General features: G+C 54.4%; 2 protein-coding genes across 3 annotated transcripts; both read right to left on the bottom strand.

Annotated features, from left to right (window-relative positions):
* Positions 1-2,322: 2,322 nt before the first annotated feature.
* AURKAIP1 (aurora kinase A interacting protein 1) lies at positions 2,323-3,994 on the bottom strand. The gene is made up of 4 exons (XM_004483352.5): positions 3,745-3,994; positions 3,355-3,444; positions 2,577-3,025; positions 2,323-2,495 (listed from the first exon to the last, which is right to left on the bottom strand). Exons 2-4 carry the CDS (start codon positions 3,404-3,406, stop codon positions 2,394-2,396), a joined length of 603 nt encoding a protein of 200 aa, XP_004483409.2. The 5' UTR covers positions 3,407-3,444; positions 3,745-3,994; the 3' UTR covers positions 2,323-2,393.
* Positions 3,995-8,786: 4,792 nt separating this feature from the next.
* CCNL2 (cyclin L2) lies at positions 8,787-17,107 on the bottom strand. Of its 2 annotated transcripts, none has more exons than XM_004483350.5 (11): positions 16,742-17,107; positions 16,143-16,217; positions 15,705-15,814; positions 14,931-15,051; positions 13,961-14,025; positions 11,345-11,444; positions 11,050-11,154; positions 10,796-10,934; positions 10,174-10,285; positions 9,997-10,089; positions 8,787-9,810 (listed from the first exon to the last, which is right to left on the bottom strand). In XM_004483350.5, exons 1-11 carry the CDS (start codon positions 17,021-17,023, stop codon positions 9,456-9,458), a joined length of 1,557 nt encoding a protein of 518 aa, XP_004483407.2. In that variant the 5' UTR covers positions 17,024-17,107; the 3' UTR covers positions 8,787-9,455. The 2 variants fall into 2 exon arrangements, with proteins under 2 accessions (XP_004483407.2, XP_004483406.1); XM_004483349.5 differs by having other exon boundaries at positions 10,174-10,282.
* Between the last annotated feature and the right edge of the window lie 1,555 nt (positions 17,108-18,662).

Below are 18,662 nucleotides of genomic sequence, written 5' to 3'. Positions count from 1 at the left end.
GCACCTGCTCTCAGGTGTTGCCCAGGCAGAGGGTCCCCGTCGCCTTTGCCAGCCACGAGCTCCTCGGCGGCAGAGCCCATGGCCATCCCCCAGCAGCTCCAAAGCCATGTGCGGGGCCAGGGGACGGGGCCGGGGGGGGGGCGCTCCTGAGTCCAGGGCCCCAGCCGCTGGCGGCCCCCCCCTGCCTCAGCCCCTCCCGTGGGCCCTGCACCCCCCACCCCGGCCCAGGAGCTCATGGACTGGAAGCAGGACAGGGCTCCGAGGGGCCCCCCGTGCTGTGCCCCTGCCTCAATGGCTCTGGGGCCCCCCAGGCTGAACCCAAGCCCTGGGTGCTGCTGGGGGAGGCTGAGGGGAGGGGTGGGCACAGCACAGAGGCTGGGCAGGGGGTGAGGGGTGGGCACAGCACAGAGGCTGGGCAGGCTGGCCCTCCTCAGCGGGGAGGAAGGTGTGGCAGATCCCACAGGGTGGAGGCCTGGGAAGAGGGGAGGGGCTGCAGAGATAAAAATAAAGCTCAAATTGCCTCCAAGGCTGCGCTGGGCCCAGAGGTCCCCTCCTGGGGCGGGCACCAGGCAGGGGCTGAGGCCAGGGCTGGCCCATCCAGCGGCGTCTGGGGCTGCAGGCCTCACACCACGTCTCCAGGCAGCACCACTGATGTTTGGGTGTCGCTCTCCACCAAGGCCTGTACTTGGCAGGGGGCTCAGCACCTCCCTGGCCTCCACCCACCAGACGCCGGTTCCCACCCCCACCCCACCACTATGACAAGCAGAAGCGCCCACAGCGGGGCCGAGGGCCGCGTTAAGCTGGGGAGGAGCGGGCCAGGCTGCTCGGAGCAGCTGGTGGGGGTGCCGGGGCCCAGGGCCTGGGGCCTGTGCCTGCTTGGTCAGCTGACGGCCTGCTAGGCCGGGCCTGCACTTGAGCCGTCTGGGCCCCCGCGTTGGGCCTGGCTGGCTGGTCACAGCCCAGAACTCCTGCTCCCTCCGCCAAGCTCCCGACGGGGGTGGGGTGGGGGGCATCCATCACTGTCCTCGCCAGATGCCTCCAGATGGTGGAGCAAACTCAGCCGGTTTCCTCCTCCCACCACCGAGGGGGCAGGGCGAGCCGCGGGCAGCGCTCCCTCTTGGCAGGAGCTGAGAGGAGACATGGGGCAGCTGCTCAGCAGCCGTGGGCTCCAGCCGAGCGTGGCGACAGGTCTGCACTGAGAGGCTCGGGCTTGCCTGGGAGGATGTGCTCTCCACCCCTGGGGGGGGGCTTCACTGCCCTTGGCTGAGACCACGGCCCAGTGAGGACGCCAGAGACCCAGCAGCGCCCTCAGGCAGCTCCCCCTGCTCGGCTCCCACCGCACCAGCCCCCATGTGCCTGCTTCCCTGGTGGAGAGGGGCTACCTGGTCCTCGAGGCTACTGCCACCTGTTCCAGACTAGAAGCAGCGCCACCCTGCAAGGCCTGACACCCGATGAGAAGTGCCCACAGCCCCCGTGCAGCCCAGGCAGGAGTGGGGTGGGGTGCAGCGCGGGCCACCCCTTCTCTGGTTCACCCCAGGGGAGAGACTTTTGCCAGAGGAAAGAGGCCCCCTGTTCTCCCAATTACACGCTCCTTTAACTGCGACATCAGGGAACAGAGCAGAAAAAAGATACTGTGGACTAAATGGTGCCCCGAGCAGCAATTCTGGCCACAGTATAGCCCCGCCCCCCCCCCCCCAGAATAATGAATTCCTCTTGACCCAGGGAAGAAAGGCGACCCAAAAACTGTGGCCAGGAGCCACCCAAGCCTATGGCTCACACCACGGCGCAGAGCTGGGAACCAGTCCCCCTCACAGACACCCCGCCCTCAGCCGGCCCCAGCCCTGAACCTCCCAAAGCGCTCAGGGCCAGCTTTTCCTTCAAGTCCCCAGCACCACCTGCCTCAGGGCCTGGGAAGTGGCACGGAGGGGGGCGGCAGCCAGCCTGGGGCTTTGCCTGTCTCCAGGGGGCCCTCGTGAGACCCCCCCGGCCACCCCCCACCCCTCCACCACTGCCGCCTCGGCACTCCAAAGCCCTCACCCGGTATTCCTGCAGCATTCTGGGCACCTGCGCAGCACCAAGCCAGCACCAACCAGCCAGAGGGCAGAGCTACCCACTGCTATCCCACGGGCTGCGCCTACCAGCCGCGAGACTCTGTGGCCCAGCACTTGAGGACGGGGCAGGGGCCCATGCGGCTGCCCCCAGGACAAGGACAAGGGCCACCCTGGGTCCCAAGGGCTTCCAGGGACCCCAGAGGCTGGACAAGCCTCTAGCCCAGAACTGTCCCTCCCAGGGAGAGGAGATGCCAGGCCAGCCCGAGCCAGCTAAGCTCTCCAGTGTTTATTACGTTGATCCCACACAGCAACAAGGAGATAGAGAAGAGAGCAAATCTAAACTCATTTGATCCTCAAGTAGATCTTGGGCGTCTGCCAGCCCGCAGGAGCCTCCTTCAGACCCGCCTTCAGCCAGACGCGCTTCAGGTCGTTCTCGAACTTGAGCTGCAAGGACAGAGGAAGGAGCTGCTGCCTCAGGGGTTCTCAGGTCCCCGCCGACCCTGGCTGGCGAGGGCCACTGCTCACCTGCTTCCGTCTCAACCGCCCTTCCCGGACCTTCCGCCGCAGGAATCGTGTTCTCTTGACCAGTTTGCGGTACTTGTGGTGGTTCATCTTCCGCCGGCGGATCTTCAGCACGTTTTTGCACTGCACGTGGGGTGTATCCCAGACCCCCTCATACCCTTGTTCAGCCTCCTCACCCATCTTGCTGGGTGGACACTCATAGAGCTGGGCAGAAGGGGCTACAGTCTCCAGGGTCCCAGCGGCCAGTCTGGGCAGGAGGTAGCGGGTCGTAAGCCAGCTCTCCAGGGGGGTAATGGACATCTTCCTGGGCACCAGCATCTCCTCAAGCTCCAGCTGGGACCACTGGCCAGAGAGCGAGACAGCCCCACTGGGGCCCACTGGCTGTGTGCTGAAGCGGGGCCTGCTGGCATGGCTGCCCAGAACCCCCGAGGCAGGCCAGAGCAGACTGCAGCCTGCAGGAAAAGAGATGGCAGATTCCCACTCAGGGCCTGAGCTGCCCACCCAGGCTGGCCTGGCCTGGAGAGCAGAAGACACTGCAGGCTCCCCACAGCCTAAACAACTGTTGTCCCAAGGCCCAGACTCCCCTTTCGTGACACAGGGAAGCTTGCCTTCTTTGAGTCCCTAAGTCCAGCAAAAGCCCAGAACAGGGCAAGTTGTCTGTGGCCAGACCCCGCGTCCAGCTGTGGGGAGGCACAGCAGCTGCGGGCAACTTGGGCTGCTGAGCCCCAAGTCCCTAACCCAAGTGTGACTCCTGCCCACCTGCCCCTGCGAGGCCTCTTACCTGTCCGGGAAGCAGTTCTGACCAACTGAGGAGTCAGGCGCGCCAGGAACATTGCACGTGGGTGGGAGCGGCCGCAGGTGCTCCGGACAGCTGCAATACACGGGGCCGCTGAGAAGCCACGCGGGGGCGCTGGGCAGGCCAGGGCTGGGGACCCCGGCGCTGCTCCGACTCCCGCATCCCATCACCCCTTCAAACACGGCCCACTCCCTCCACCGGCGAGACCTCCAGGCCACGCTGCGTGGCTTCGGCAGGTCAGGGGCGTATCTGAGCCTGTTTCGAGCTCTGAGAAGCCCACGCCCAGAACGCGGGGAGGTGGCGACGCGCCCGTGGGACCCGCGCCCTTCTCGCCTCCTCCCCCCGCGCCTCCCCGGCCAGACCCCGGCACCTCACCCGACCATTCCACGCCGGGATCAGGTATTTCCGGTCGGGCCCCCAACTGGCCCCCAGCCCCGCGCTCGGCGGCCGGTGGTTCCGACACCCCGCGCCCCCTGGCGTCCCACGGAGCCCGCCCGGCTTCCACAGGAAGCCCCGCCGCGCCCGGAAAGCAACGGTTTCCGGCAAGGGGCACCGCCTTCGCGCCAGGCCGGACCCCCACGCCAGCTCCGCCTCGTTCCTCCCGGGAGGCGGGAAAACTACATTTCCCATAAGCGCGTGCGTGGTTCCGACTCGCCGCACATCCGGGCCAACGAGACAGCCGGTTTCTGAGCGGATCCAAGGCACGCCTAGGCGGACGGAAGTGGCGTCCTCGGGGCGACGGAAGTGGCGCCCTCGAGGCGACGGAAGTGGCTAGAGCTGCAAGCCCCAGCCTGGCCGGAAGCGAGCGTCTGCCGGCCCCGGCCGCCTCCCTCTCTTCACAGCCGGTGCGGGGCTCAGCGCCTCGCTCATGCGGCTCGAACACCAAGGCTCGCCCCTTGCTTGCCTAACCCTGAGCGGATGCTGGGTGTGTTGGGGGCAGAGCCCAGGTGCCCAGGGTTCCCGTGCCTGGCTTCGGGCTGGCACCCCCCGCCGTACCAGTCCCTTTGAGTTTGACATCCTCTCCTCTCCCCGGTCCAAATAAAATTCAGCACTGAATTTTAGTCCGAAAAACAGAAGCATCCTCCGTGTAGGAATGAGTTTGGCTGAGCACACCCACCCCCATGCTGATCACAGGGTACGTGGCTGCCGAGGCGCCGCTTCACCCTTGCTAGGCTAGGAAGGCCCAGTTGTCTTCGCTGAGGTTGGCTAGCATGGACACGATTCACGGACCCCCGAACTTGCAGGGGCACCCCGTGGGAGAGGGAGAGGGGCTGTTCTGAGGGCCTTTGCAGAACGATCTTCCAGGAAGTTTGATCAGGAAGTAGCCAGCCCTGTCATCGCCAGGTCTCAACCTGGCCAAGCAGATCCAGGCCCAGCCCTGCAAATGACTCACTCTGGGAGATGTGGTAGAGTCAGCCTCTACCCTTCCTTCCAGAGGGGCTGCCCTCGGTTTCCAAGCAGAAGGTCTGTGTACATGTCCTGTGAGCACCCCCTCACTTCAGTTGCTTAGCCTCCCTCAGTGGACTCAGCTGCAAAGCAGTAAGCAGGCTGTGCCCTCAAGATGCTCACCTTTTTCCCCATATGTCTACCTCCACTCAGCCAGGATCCAAGAAAACGCAGAGTTCTGTCAAACAGCAAGTCCACAGCCAGGCAGCAGGGGATGGTGTTGGAAAATATTCGCTAATCAAATCCAACATTAAAAGGATTATTCATCATGAACAAGTGGGTTTTATCCCAGGCATGCAAAGGTGTTTCAACACAAGAAAATCAACCAATGTAATATATCACATTAATAAATTGAAGCGGAAAAAATGTGTGGCAGTTTGAGATGATTTATGAATTCCAAGAAGAGAGATTACATTTGTAAACTGGTTTGTTCCTCTAGGCATGATAACCCTTTGTATTTCAGATTCAGCTGAGATGGTCTGATTAAATTAAGATTGGGGCTTAGATTAAACCACATAATTAGAATGTGACTCAGCTTTGAGTCCCAGCCCCATTGGTGGGCTGATCAAACAGACTCACATGGAAGCAGTACACATAGAAGAACACAGAAGAGAGACAGCTCCATAGACAAGGCAGAGACCCTGGGAAGAGTTAAGCCTGATAGTCTACAGCCGACCTTATGAAGAGTACAGAGCAGCTGAGTCCGGAAAGAAATGAGCCCTGGGGAGAGAGACAAGCTTTATGCCAGCCTACAGCTGAGATCAGAAGTGGGATCACAGAACCTTAAGAGGAAGAAGGAAGGCTGAACTCAAAGACATCACCCGTTATCTTGCTTCAACATGTGGCCAATGATTTTGGATTGGAAAGCACCTCTTGTACCTTGAGTTGGACTCTTTAGGGCCTTGTAACTGTAAGCTTCTATCCTAAATAATTATCCTTTATAAAAGCCAACAGATTTCTGGTACTTTGCATCAGCACCCCTTTTGGCTGACTAATACAAGATGATCACCTAGATTGATGCTGAAAAGGCATTTGACAAAATCCAGCATCCTTTTTAAATATACTTTTAAGTATATGCAGTTTATTTTATATCAATTATACTTCAATAAAACTGTTAAACAAAAATGTTTCTCCCATACCCATACTTTCAGTCACTCTCTTACATGTGTTTTGCTTCCTTAAGAGAAATTCTTTTTTACCTCTATAGAAATTATTCACAATTGCTAAAAGTTGGAAACAATCCAAGTGCCCATTAACTGATGAGTGGATGAACAAAATATGGTATATACATATGATGGAACACTATGCTTCTCTAAGAAGAAATTGAGACACATGACAACATGGAAGAAACTTGGGGACAGTATGCTGAGTGAAATAAGTCAGACACAAAAGGACAAATATTGTATGGTCTCACTAATAACTGAATATGAAGAACAAACGCATGGAGTTAAATCTAGAGTGTAGGTTATTAGGAAGAGGGCTGAGAAGGGGTACAGATGCTTAATGTATGTAAAATTCTTAATTAGCTTGACCGTATAAGTGTGGAAATGGAGAGTTGGTGGTGGCACATTGTGGTGAGTATGGCTGGTTTGAGAATGGGATGGTGCCTGAAAGGTATAGTTTAGGGATGTAAATGTCAACTGAAAGAAAGCTAGAGAATAATCTAGGGACTGAGTAACCGTGAACCCAGTGGTGGATGAGTGTTGTGGTTAAATACAAAAAATGTTCTTCTATGAACTACAACAAACGTATGTCACTATTACAAGGTAGTAAGACTAGGGTGATGCACGCGAAAATACAATGTAACTCATGACTAGAGTTAATGGCAATACTATAATATTCTTGCATCAGTATCAAGGTCCTATATCAATGCTAAGTGTCAATAATAAGAGGGTTATGGGAATTTTTCTTCAGGACTAAGAAAACATTCAAAAATTTACTGAGGCAATGACTGTACAACTCTGAGGAAAGTGAGAGCTACTGAGTGTACCCTGGACGGATCGCACGAGGCACCGGCTTATATAACAACACGGCGAACTACGTGGCGGGAGGTGCACTGCGGTCAACAGTACAAGTGTTCTCTCATGAATAACAGACGTACATACTAATACGGTGTTAACAGGGGTGTATGGAAAAATATGCCAAATGTAAGCTATGGACCATAACTAGCAGTAATATGTTGATGAAGTTCTTTTGTAAAATGTAGCAAATGTTCCACAACAATGCAAGGTGTTGGTGGAGGGGTGATGTATGGGAATTCTGCACATTATGCATGATTGTTTCGTAAGCACACAACTTCTCTAATAAAAAATATATATAAATTTTTAAAAAAATACGATTATGGAAGATGGCATACTTAGGAAGCTCCAGGAACCAGTCCCTCCGCCAAAACGTATTGAACTGTAGGAACTGTCAGAATCAGCTATTTTGGAACTCTGTAGTGGAACACTGTGCTGCACCCAGGTAAGAGCTGAAGATGCTGCTAAACTGCAGTAAATATCAGTGAATTTCACCCTCCAGGCAGCAGCTACCACCCCTCATGCCCCAACTACGTGGAAGCCCAGCTCCCGTGCAGCTTGCCACTGCCAGGCAGGCTGTGAGGACCGTCCTCCAGATGCAGCGTCTGATGGCAGATCCGTGTGGGATCAGCTACTTCAGAAAAACTAAAGATTCAATGGCAGAGTTGAACTGGCAGAAGGATCAGAAAACTTGAAGATATTTGAGATTTTCCAGTGTGAAGAACAGAAGGAAAAAATACTGAAGAAAAACGAAGAGTCTGAGGGACCTGTGGGACACCATTAAACACATACAACATACACACCATGGGAGTCCCCGACCGACAAGGGAGAATAGGGCAGAAAAAGGATCTGAAGAAACGGTCAAACATTTCCCAGATCTCCCGGAAGACACGAATGCCTTCATCCAGGACACTCAACCTCCCGGCAGGATGCACGCTCACAGATCTTATAACAAGTCAAAATCCAAAGAGAAGAGAACAGGTGTAGTAGGTCAATGGCTGAGCACTGCCTTCCAACGGACGAGGTCCCAGGTTCAATTCCCAGCCCCAGTACCTCAAAAAATTAAACTTAAAATTAAAAATAAAGTGAAATAAAATTAAATAAAATCCAAAAACAAAGACAGGAATTTGAAGGCATCAGGAAAGAAGCGACTTGTCACATACGAGGAAGCCCCAGTGAGATAAAAAGAGGTACAATAATTCTGGGCCCCTCTCGGCCCTGTCCCCCTTGGCCAGGAGTCCCTGGATACCCCCCTCAGGCTGCTTCCTCTGGAAGGATTCCCAGGAGCTGGGACACACACGACGAGCCTACAGGAGGCCCACTCTCATCCAGAATCGCCGTCAGGTGGCCAAGGCTGCCGCTCAGCCTGCCAGCACCCTCCCTGGGCTGGCCCGAGGACAGCACTCTCAGGTGCAGGTGGTTGCTTGTGGTTCCGAGTACACATCTTGGTGCCAGCTCAGGTGCTCCCTGGGGGAAGAGAAGCCCATCCTGGCAGCAAACCGGTGGCCCCCTCAGGCAGCCCTGCCGGCTGCACATACAGCAGGGAGGGCTATTTGGAGTGCTGGTGTGGCTGGGTGCCTACCAGGGCCCAGCCAAGCCGCCTGGTTCCTGGGCACTTCTGCAGGGGCAGTGCAGGGGGCAGGCCCGCGTCTGCTCAGCCCCTCTGCCAAGTGCCGGGGAGGCTTCCACATCAGTTTAGCCCATTACAAACCTTCCCTTCTATAGGCCACTAAGAAGAAAACCCTTGCCCTGACCTGCAGGTGGGCTCGGGGCCCTCTAAGCCCTCTGCAGAAGAGAAGGTATAAGAAGGGTTTTGATATGAAATCCAACACTCCAAGGAACCCAGTGAAGAGAACGAGACAGCAAGCTGCCAAGACAGACGCCCTGGCATGGGGCAGGGCGGCACTGGTCTCCACAAGAGGGCAAGCTACAAATCCTTTAACACTCCAAATGTCCTGAGTAGAGAGAATTGCGTTTATTTAAATCACATAAAATGCATATATAGGAAATTTCTCTATTTAGGAGCTGGTGACCTGCACTCAGCATTGCACAGATAAAAATATACGACTTTCAACACAGATCTAAATACCTTCACATTTTAAAAATCAGAATTCTCTACACAAGTTTTAAGCTGACAGAGTTCAAGTTCTGCATGTTGATATACAGCTTTACCTTGTATTAAACACATCTATTTACAATGTAGACAGAGAACGACCGGCTAGCAAGGCCATCTTCTCATACTGTTTAACATGGCAGAGTATGTACATAAGTACAACCTAATATAGGCAAAGGTTCTAAATCATCGTGGTTCACGTAATTGAGTATCAGCCTGGGGGAGAAGGGACAGCTTGCCTAGCACCAAGTCACACCCACAGCGACGTGTGCACAGGAGTCTCCATCCAGTCCCCACGGAGCCGCACTGAGTGGGGGCCCCGCACCAGGAAGGGGTGTGCCTCGGCCCTGGGCCACAGACACGCTGGGCCACGGGTGGGCGTACAGGGCACCACGCCGTCCCCTCAACCCCATCTCAAAATTCATTTCAAGGTCCAGAGAGTCAGAGAAGGGGCTGGTCACAGCAAGGCAGGTGTGATGTGGGGCAGCCACTCTGGGGCCTCTGGCGCCTCACCTCCGGTGCCGGCTGTGCCCAGGGTGGTCCCGCTCATAGCGATGGCTCGTCCGCTCATAGGACCGTGAGCGCTCCCGCCGCTGGTCTCTGTAGTAATGAGTCTTTTTCTTATATTTCCCCGAATTGTCAGGCCGCTCCCGGGAGTGGCTCCGTGAACGGGACGAGCTCCGGCTCCGAGACTCGGGAGGCTTCTGCGTGGTGTACTTGCAGTCCTTGGCCTTGCGGTAGCCCCTCACCTTGGAGCTCTTGTAGGGAGCGCCAGGGTGCACCTGTCTTGGGGGGGAGTCGCTCCGGCTCCGTGAGCGGCTCTGGGACTTGGACCCACTGGATGTCGAGCCACTTTCGCTTTTCCTGTGAAGAACAACACCACCAGCCTTGGGTGAGCAGCCCCCTCCCGGGTCCCTGGTCCCACCCCCAGGGGCTTCCAGGAGAGCAAGCTCAGGGTAGAAAACGAGCCGCCTGCTCAGGGTCAGGAAGGAAGCACTGGCCGACACCCTCCGCAGCCTGGAGCCCCGGGGAGGCCCCAGGCGCACGCACCTCCTCTTGGGAGAGGCAGACCGTGACTGGGACCTTGAGCAGCTCTGCTCACGGCTCCTGCTGCGGCTCCGGCTCTCTCTTCCCTTTGGCAAGCTGTGAAGACAGGAGCACAATCAACAACCCCGTCTAGCCCGTGGACCCCATGAAGGAGCAGAGCAGCGACGCATGTTGTCTTACCCGTTCACTGGGCTGTCGGCCTTGGCTTTCTTCGTGCCTTCTGTTTTCCTTTTGGCATTCTTCACAGAGAGTGGGGAGGACTTATTTCCTTTACCTTCTTTGGGAGATTCTACTAGAATCAAGTACAAGTTAAAAACCAATAATCAGAAAATAGTTTCAATAAGAAACAGGCAAGAGCAGAACAAGATGCTGCCCTCTGGGACGGGTGGAGAAATGTACCAACAGTGACTTCCTACTCTGATGCCAAAAGCCATTTGTCTAACAACCCTTCACCCCTCAGGGACTGGGTTGCTTCAACTCCAGGATCTGATGATACAGTCTACAGGCCCCAAATTCATATATAAAATTTTCACCGAAGGACAAGTTAATTGGCTATGTCCCATAAACAAACAGGTCAGAAAGCCTATTTATACACCTTGCTGATAAAAATACAAAAAACAAACTCCTTTAGGGAGCCCTGAGTCTCACTTCAAAGCGCTGCTCCAAGTGTCCGTCAGGCATGCCAGTGCCACAACGACCCCAGACAAGCGAGATGCCATTTTAGGAGGAATCTTGACGGAGGAAGGGCGCACCCCTATGCAGTCCCGGGAGGGTCACTCACATGAGCCCTGGAGACACTCACCCAACTTGGGGGCAGGCGAGAACCCTGCGGTGCCATCAGGGCCCTGTGTGCTGCCCGGCAGCAGCCTGGCCTGGGCCCTCACCCCCTCTGCTGCACGCTTCCTCTTCTCAACCTCACTTTCCAGGTGTGTCAGATCAACCTGCAAAAGCCGAAACCAGGCGCTCAGAGACAGAAGCTAATAACCGAACGTGAACACGTACATACATGTAAAACACATACATATATACAGGTCATGAGAAAACACATAGTAAAACCTTTTTCCGAGTATAAAGCTGCAGGATTTTCAGGCAGATTTCTTGGATTTCTTCTTCAGTTGCTCCGAACAAAAGAAACCAGTGGGGACGATTGGGCAAAGGAATCTGCAAACACAATGCCATCACAGTTCCTTTTGTGAACAACAGGGTTTGTTTACAAGTTAGTCAACGAGAAACAGCCTGCTGGTCACCAAAAAATATCCTTTTACTGGCACAGATGAGTGTGATCTGAAGAATCACGTGTACTGGGGGCTGGAGAAAGAGGAGACCCTCTCTCCAGCAGCAAAGCACTGACCTCCAGTGTCCGGGCGGCGAGGTAAATGCAGGCGCAGGCAATGCTTTCGGGCTGGAACCGCACAAAGACATCGGTGCGGAGGCTGTCGTTCATGTAATTCCTGAAAACCAAACACAGGGAGAATTGCAACGCCCCTGGCAAGCCAGAATATACGCCTGCATCACCTAGTAAAGGCACTACTCCTCTAAGTGGTCTATTTCTAGGACTCAGAGCTAGACAGTCCTGGAAATCTCAAGAGTTAATGGAGAAACATTCTAGCTCCTTTTCCTGAATGTAGACAGGAAGATAGAGAAATCATTATAAAAAATTAAAAAAAAATTTAAAAAAAGCTGGCTGAATGTCAGACAATACATATTGCTATGAAAGAGAACCAATTTTAACTTTACTTTTCCCCCTCAACTCTCGGTCTGCTCTCATGCAAAGCACAATGCCTCAGAAAGAATATGTCTACTGCAGTGGTTAAAATGTACTGGATGAAAGAAATCTAAATGCTCAAAATCCGTAGTGCAGAGAAACATGCAAACTCAAATGGCCGGATGAGCACGCGGCCCCGGGAAGGCTTCCTCAGACAAGCCCCCTCTTCGGTGCCTTTACTCCAAGGAGCGCTCACAGCCTGTCCCTCCTGACGGCCAAGTCGCAGCTTCCAGAAGGGAGTCCGCTTGGAAGGGAAAGCGCCCTCGGGGGCGCTCCGGTGCATGGGGCGTCATGCAGAGGAAGGCGCAGCACCCAAGGAAGTCCTCTTCTCAGGCTTATCAAAGAACCGTTTCCAAACTGTCCCATTTCAACAAGGAGTCTTAAAATGAACATTCATAAAATCAGACAAAAACAACAAATACTAAGTTTTATCACATCAGTACTTTTAAAAAACTTTACTGTACTTTAAAGATATAAAAATACAAAACATGTGCATTTTTTTTTAAAGTTAAAGGATCTTAAAACTGGCTACATTTCCAACATTGTCCTTAAAGCTCTATTTCTCTAAGATTTAATAGATTAAAATCAAATTTCAGCTTTTTCAATGTTACAAAAACAAAGAATTAATTCCATTAAAGAGTTGTGTCGGTGATATGTTCACTGCTCCTAACATATCCCAATCCTGGCTGCATCCAGACTGAGATAAGGCATATTATCATTTTACTCATACAGCCCCCCCACCCTGATACCTTTTCCCCTAAACCCAGGAAACTGTAACATACAAACCCACTCAGAGATTTCTAGACCTCAAAGACTACAGGTGACTGTATCAGCATCTGGTTCTGAAAGCTCAAGGTGTGGAGAAACAGTCATGGAAAAGCGACTGTAGGGAGCACCACTTATGTTTGAGAACAACTTTTCCAGTAAACAGATCACATATTTAAGCATGAAACCATCAGTATTCATTTTTTTAGCTCTAATAAAATTTTTAAGTACACCAAGCATGATGATAATATTGATTTGTTAACTTTTAAATCCCCAAAACGAAACAAATGAAGTTCTTAAAACATAAACTTATTGCTACATTTGAAGTAAATTACAATATTAAAAAGTGCCCATGGAATAATTTAAAGATGCACACCTTTTACTAGGATATTTCAACACTCAGCTGCTAAAAAGAGCAACTTTAGGACTTGTAGAAATGACATAATCTCATACTGCCAGCCTGAGTCCCCAGCAGCCAATTCAACACCTTGATTCTTACAGCCTTCTATAGTTTTTTGTTTTTGTTTTGAGAAAAAGGTACTGCATCTTTATCTTACAGGTACAGTTTTAAAAGGACAAAATTCAAGTCAAGACAGTTATCAGGTCTAATGGGTACAATGATCAAAGCACGACAGGATTAACAAGCAGCACAATCGTCAGAGAGCCACAAGCAGCAGTGGGCCACCACTATGCTATCGTACGCATACCACCTGTCTAGAGCAGCCTTCTGTGGAGAGCCTGCCTTGGACCGGCTGGTGACGGCCGCTGTCCCTGCACCAAAGCGTTTGGACAGCAGAGGAGAAGTCTTAGTCACTTACCCTCAGAGGCTACCCTTTGATTGAAAGAGTACAGAAAAGAAAAGTCAAAACAGGTTCTCTACTAATGCGTCATAGCACCAGACAATTCAGTCAGCAAAACATGACCCTTACAGACTTAACTCCACCGAAGAAAACCCACCTCATACCCCGACACTAACTGTCACTGCGGGCTTCGCAGCTAGTGCAGGCATTATCACCAGTCCCCAGAACTGGAGTCTTCTCACCCTCCCACCAGACTCTCTTACTAGAGAAGCAGTTAGAAACAATTTCACAGCAGGTGTTTGACCACTTGGTCTACTTTAGCATCTGGCGCCTCCAGTTCCCCTGGGGAAAGGCCCTGCATGTGCCAAGGCAACAGTCCCCAGAGGGAAGCCCACTGACCGCTGTGACCTGAGGGTGGTGGCAGGGGAGGGGAGGGTATCGGCCACCTTACCGTTAAGCCAGTGCCTGACATTTTGGGAGGCTGACTGGAATTTACACTGCAGTAACACTGGACGCTTCAGGCAACTGGAGCCCACAACCACAGGCATGGGACAGACCACCCACTGCCCAAGGCCTTAAATCAACACATTCTGCCATTGCCCTTGCTGGTCTCAAAAAACAAAGAAAATCAACTCACCATGACGTCTGGACCAGGTGTTGGTTACGCTCACACTCTAACACCTGAAGGTACATAACGATTATCTGGAAGATACGGGTCAGGCAGTTATTACCAAGAATCCTGAGAGCCAAGAATTCCGATCTTTGGCCATCCATGCAGCAAGTGAGAGCGTCATGCTAGACTCCAGGAGTGGCTTCCCAGTCGCGCACCCAGCGGACGGGCTGAGGGTGAGCTTTTGCTGATGCACCTGCTCCCTGCTCTGGCAGTGGGGCAGCAGCACGCACGTGAGGACAGAGCTGCACCCTGCTGCGGGAGGCCTCACTTCTCACAGCCAGCACTCAGCCACACCTCACGCTCGTCTTTGATACCTTTCCACAGTGAGGCTGGCCTGGCCTAAACATCTCTGCACCAATCACTAACTCGCACAGACACTACGTGAAAACCCTCCAGCAAGCGAAGAAACGTATTTAAAGCTGCACTTGAAAAGTTTACCAAGAATTTGAAATGACAACAAAAAAATCAAGCAAGTAAGAAGGAAGATGTAAGGAAACCCACCAATAAGAGGGGAATGAAATCAAAGATGTTTATCAACAGTTGCTGCAAAACTGTTTTAGTCCATTTCAAAATAAAAGGGCTCAGCATTCTTCAAACCCCCACAAGATGGCAAAAGGCTATTACTAAGCCAACTTTAGAAACTAACGAGCTGTTGAAAAAGAAAAATTAATACCAATAGAGTCAATTTTTACAAATTTACCACTATCTTCGAGAGCTCAAGCTTAAAAGATGCCAATTCTACAAGCCTTAAAAAAAACATCATTAATGGATAACAGGAGAAGGCTAACAAATGAAGAAGCGTTGTGAGATTAGACATGGACTAGAATGCCAAGTCCAGGACACACTAAATCCCTTCAGAAGCCAAATTCAGCAGTGACTGTAAAACAGGACACAGCAGCACTGGCACCAGACTGCCCCAGCCCTGAGCACCCACCTTGTGAGGGTGTTTCACGTGCACGCAAAAGCCCAGCTCCTTTAGAACTCGTCTTTCCGCCTTTATGATTTGGTTCTTTAAATTAACATAATCTTGATCCAATAGTAGAGGCACAGGTTTCCTACAAAAACAAAGCAAATGACTTGCATAAAGGTCAAATAAAACAAAGCCTTTCAAATCTCATGATTACCACCGGAAATTGAGAATCTAATACAAAAACACTGGCGCCGGCGCCATGCAGACGTTGACATTACCCCATCAGCTGACATCACCAGACCCCAACACTAATCTACGCAACCTCATCTGTCACCTTCCCCCTTGGGCTTGCAGACAGACGGCTCTGGGGCACAGTAACCATCAACTGAACTCCAGCGGGCAGCGGCCAGGGACGCTCCCCAAATCCTACCACACGCAGGACAGCCATGCAACAGAACAACTGTGTCCGATGTCAGTGTGCCGAGGCTGAATGTACCTGCTCCACAGCAGGGATGAGGAGGAAACCAGAGACCAGGGCTCTGAACTGACATGGGCGAACCAGGAAACGCCGCAGCCACAATGCCTGCCCTTCCTTACCGGAGCCCCTTTGTTCATTCAACAATCTCTGCTAAGAGCCCCAAGCGTCAGGCCCTGTTCTGGACGCCTGGGAATACATCAGTGCACGACCACAGATTTAAACCTCACACGCCGAGTTTTCTTACAGAAACGCTGGCATGACCATGAAACCAAGAAGACGTTTATGAGAGTTCTGAGTGAAAAACAAAACATAAAACTCACTTCTTCTCTCTCAGATGTCGAAGGCGATGAAATACGTTGATGACATCCCGTATCCTTCTTGGGGCCTCTTCTATTTTGGAGGCCAGATGAACACAGGCCATTGACACGTGCTGAAATGTAAACATTGCAATATCCAGAGGTTTGTTCCCACCCTGACCGCCTCCAGGGGCTCAGGAGTGCTATGGCAGTAGAGATAGCAGCACATCATCATAAACGTAAATAACAGCACTGAACTGCATACTTCAAAGTAGGTTAAAGCGAAACATTTTATGTTGTATTCACAGTACCACAAAAATAAAAGGCTGCTTGTGAGAGCCAGGTCTCTCAGCACAGCAAGTCCCCCACACTGAGATACAGAGCACCTGGGCAAAACACTGAGCAAGCTTGGGTGTCACACACCTCAGAGGGTAAGAAACCCTAGGATGCGCAGGCCCTTACCTCCATGGAATGCTTCACAAAGGACTTGGTGTAAAAGAACCGCTGGAACAGCACCTGCCCCGTGGCCATGGCCACCTGGAGAAGAGAAAGAGTTTGTCACTTTCAGTAGCATAATTCAAGAGCTGTGCAGCTTAGAACTCAATCATAGCTTCAAATGGCTTTGGGTGCAAGAATAAATCCAAAAGCACTTCGAACATCTAAAAAGGCTCCTGATGTGTCCAGCTGCCTGGAGGTCGAGCCCGTGTCGTCCCGCAGGCAGGCCCCCGTGACGGGGAGACCAACCGCCGCAGGGCCCCACTGGGGGAGGAGGAAGGGCGGCAGCGATGGAGCTGGGCCCCGCTCCCAGACAGCGGCGGGGGAACCAGGGGAAGGCCAAAAAACGGGCTCGGAAGCGGGTCCTGCTCTGCGGCGGGGCGACGAGGCCAGGAGGACGTGGGAGAGTGATGGAGGGAGGGGAGGAAGCCGGGGGAACGGGGGGACGGAAGGACTGAGCGACGGGCTGGGGGTCGGCGCCGGGCCCCGTGCGGCCGCCAACAAAGGGCCGACCCGGCGCCGGCGCAGCGGTTACCTCCGTCCGAGGCCCGCGGCCGCGCCCTCACCTGCGGCAGGCGGAGCAGGATACCAGCCGCCTGGATGAGCTCGCAGCCCACCACGCGGAGGTCGGTTTCCGTGTCGGTGTCGAGGCCGCTCGACATGGACGGCGTGAAGCGGAGCTTGTCGTCGGGCAGGAGGCAGTTCTCCAGCGTGATGAGCACCCCGGAGTACAGCCGGTCCCCGATCAGCACCCCTTGCGCCCCGGGAGCTGCGCCCGCCGCGCCCGGAACACCGGCCGCTGCCGCGGGGGGCGCCGGTCCCAGAGCCCCGGCCGCGGCCGCCGCCATTTTGTGCCGCCGACTCCTCTTCGACTCCTTCCCGGCAGGGCGGCTCCTCACGACGCTCTACGGCCGCCGCCGCCCCGCCCCGCCGCGCACCATTGGCTGGAGCGGCGGAGGCCCGGCCGCGCCTCGCGGCGATTGGCCGTGCAGCCTGCCCGTCAGCGCCGCGCAGGTCGCCGACGCCGGAATCGGCGCGTGCGGAGGCGGCTCGTTACCCAGAGGGCTGCGCGGCGCCCGGGGCGCGGCCTCGGCCCCGGCCCGACCCGGAAGCTGCAGCCCGCGGCCCGCGACGGCGCCTCCGCGTGGCGGGGCCTCCCCGGGGTGCCCCGCGCTCCGCACAGAGGCCCTGAGGCGCGCAGTTCGCGCGGTCCCCGGCTGCCGCCAAGTTTCGGAAACCGCCCGTCTCGGCGGCCGGTCCCGAGAGGGGCCCGCGGGGGGTCCGGGCGATCCCTCAAGCTGCCGCCCGAGGGCCCTCCCCGCCTTCCCGCTCTGGCCGTGGCGGACTGCGCTTCAGGAGAGGTTGTGGCCGCAGTCTGCGCCCGAGCTTGGTAAACCGCTCCCTACGCGTGCGCGGCGCACGGGCAGTTACTTGTTGCCCGGGTCGATGTGCGTGGCAGCTGCCACGGACCTTACTCTTCAACCGTTCCTGACGCCGAGGGTTGGACACGCAGAAAGGAACACCGGAAAAATTCCACAAGTTCTTGCCTTTAAAGTTCAGCCCACAGGGCAGAGAGATGGGTAAAGAGGAAAGCGACGTCATTGGATCCCATGTTTCCCCAAATCGCACAAGGTTCCGGGGCAGGGCAGCACGGCCAGGAGACTGAAGAGGTCCGCAGGAGCCAGGGCTGGAGGCGCACGGCACACCGTGGAGAGCGCCTGAACTTTTCCTAAAAACATTGGCGAGCTAGTGGTGGGGCTTTATGCGTTTGTGACCCTCCCCTGACCTTACTGGCTCTCGTGTACTCCTCTGTAGGAGAGGCTTGTGACGAGCGCGTGGCAAGGCCCAGCCCAGGCCTGGCTCCTTGGTCCGGGACTGTCAGCCTTTTTGGTGGTTTTTACCTCACGGGGCAGCAGGGCTGCTATCGCTATTGAGGAGGAGCAGGAGCTGTGTCGTCTCCTGTGGCTGCACTAGTTGCCCCAAATGATCACCAGGACTATATGAGCCCCCAGCCAGAGCGACAGCTTGGGGTAGGGAGTTTGGAGACAGTAGGGGATGGGTTGAGAAGCCTGGGGGGAAGGGGCAGGCTCTTACACTCTGACCTGCCAGTGCAGTGATGTTGCACTCAACTCAAGCCGGCTCAAACCCAGAGGCATCCACTACTTCTCTCCTCTGAAGAGTCCACTTGGGCACTGGCTTCTGGAGGGACTTGGTTCAGCAGCCCAGACAATGTCCCTTATGCCATTTCTCGCTTTTCCTGGGCCCACCCATCTCCCTTCCCAAGGCTGGCAGCACCAGGATCTCCCCTACCTGCTGGCAAAAGGGCTGCAGCACACTGTCCAGAACACTCCCTTTCTGACTAACCCTTGCCCATGCCCTCAACAGTGACTGGCTAGAGGCGGGGTGAAGATTTGATGGCTTTAGCCTATCAGGACCAGGCCCTGGAGCTGTACCAAAGGGAGCTCTGGGTCCTGGCTGGAGGGTGGG

This window comes from Dasypus novemcinctus, chromosome 9, assembly GCF_030445035.2.
Source record: "Dasypus novemcinctus isolate mDasNov1 chromosome 9, mDasNov1.1.hap2, whole genome shotgun sequence".
In the NCBI taxonomy this organism is placed as follows: Eukaryota; Metazoa; Chordata; class Mammalia; order Cingulata; family Dasypodidae; genus Dasypus; species Dasypus novemcinctus.
Note: the sequence above shows the minus strand (reverse complement) of the source record. Positions and strands in the feature narration are given on the sequence as shown.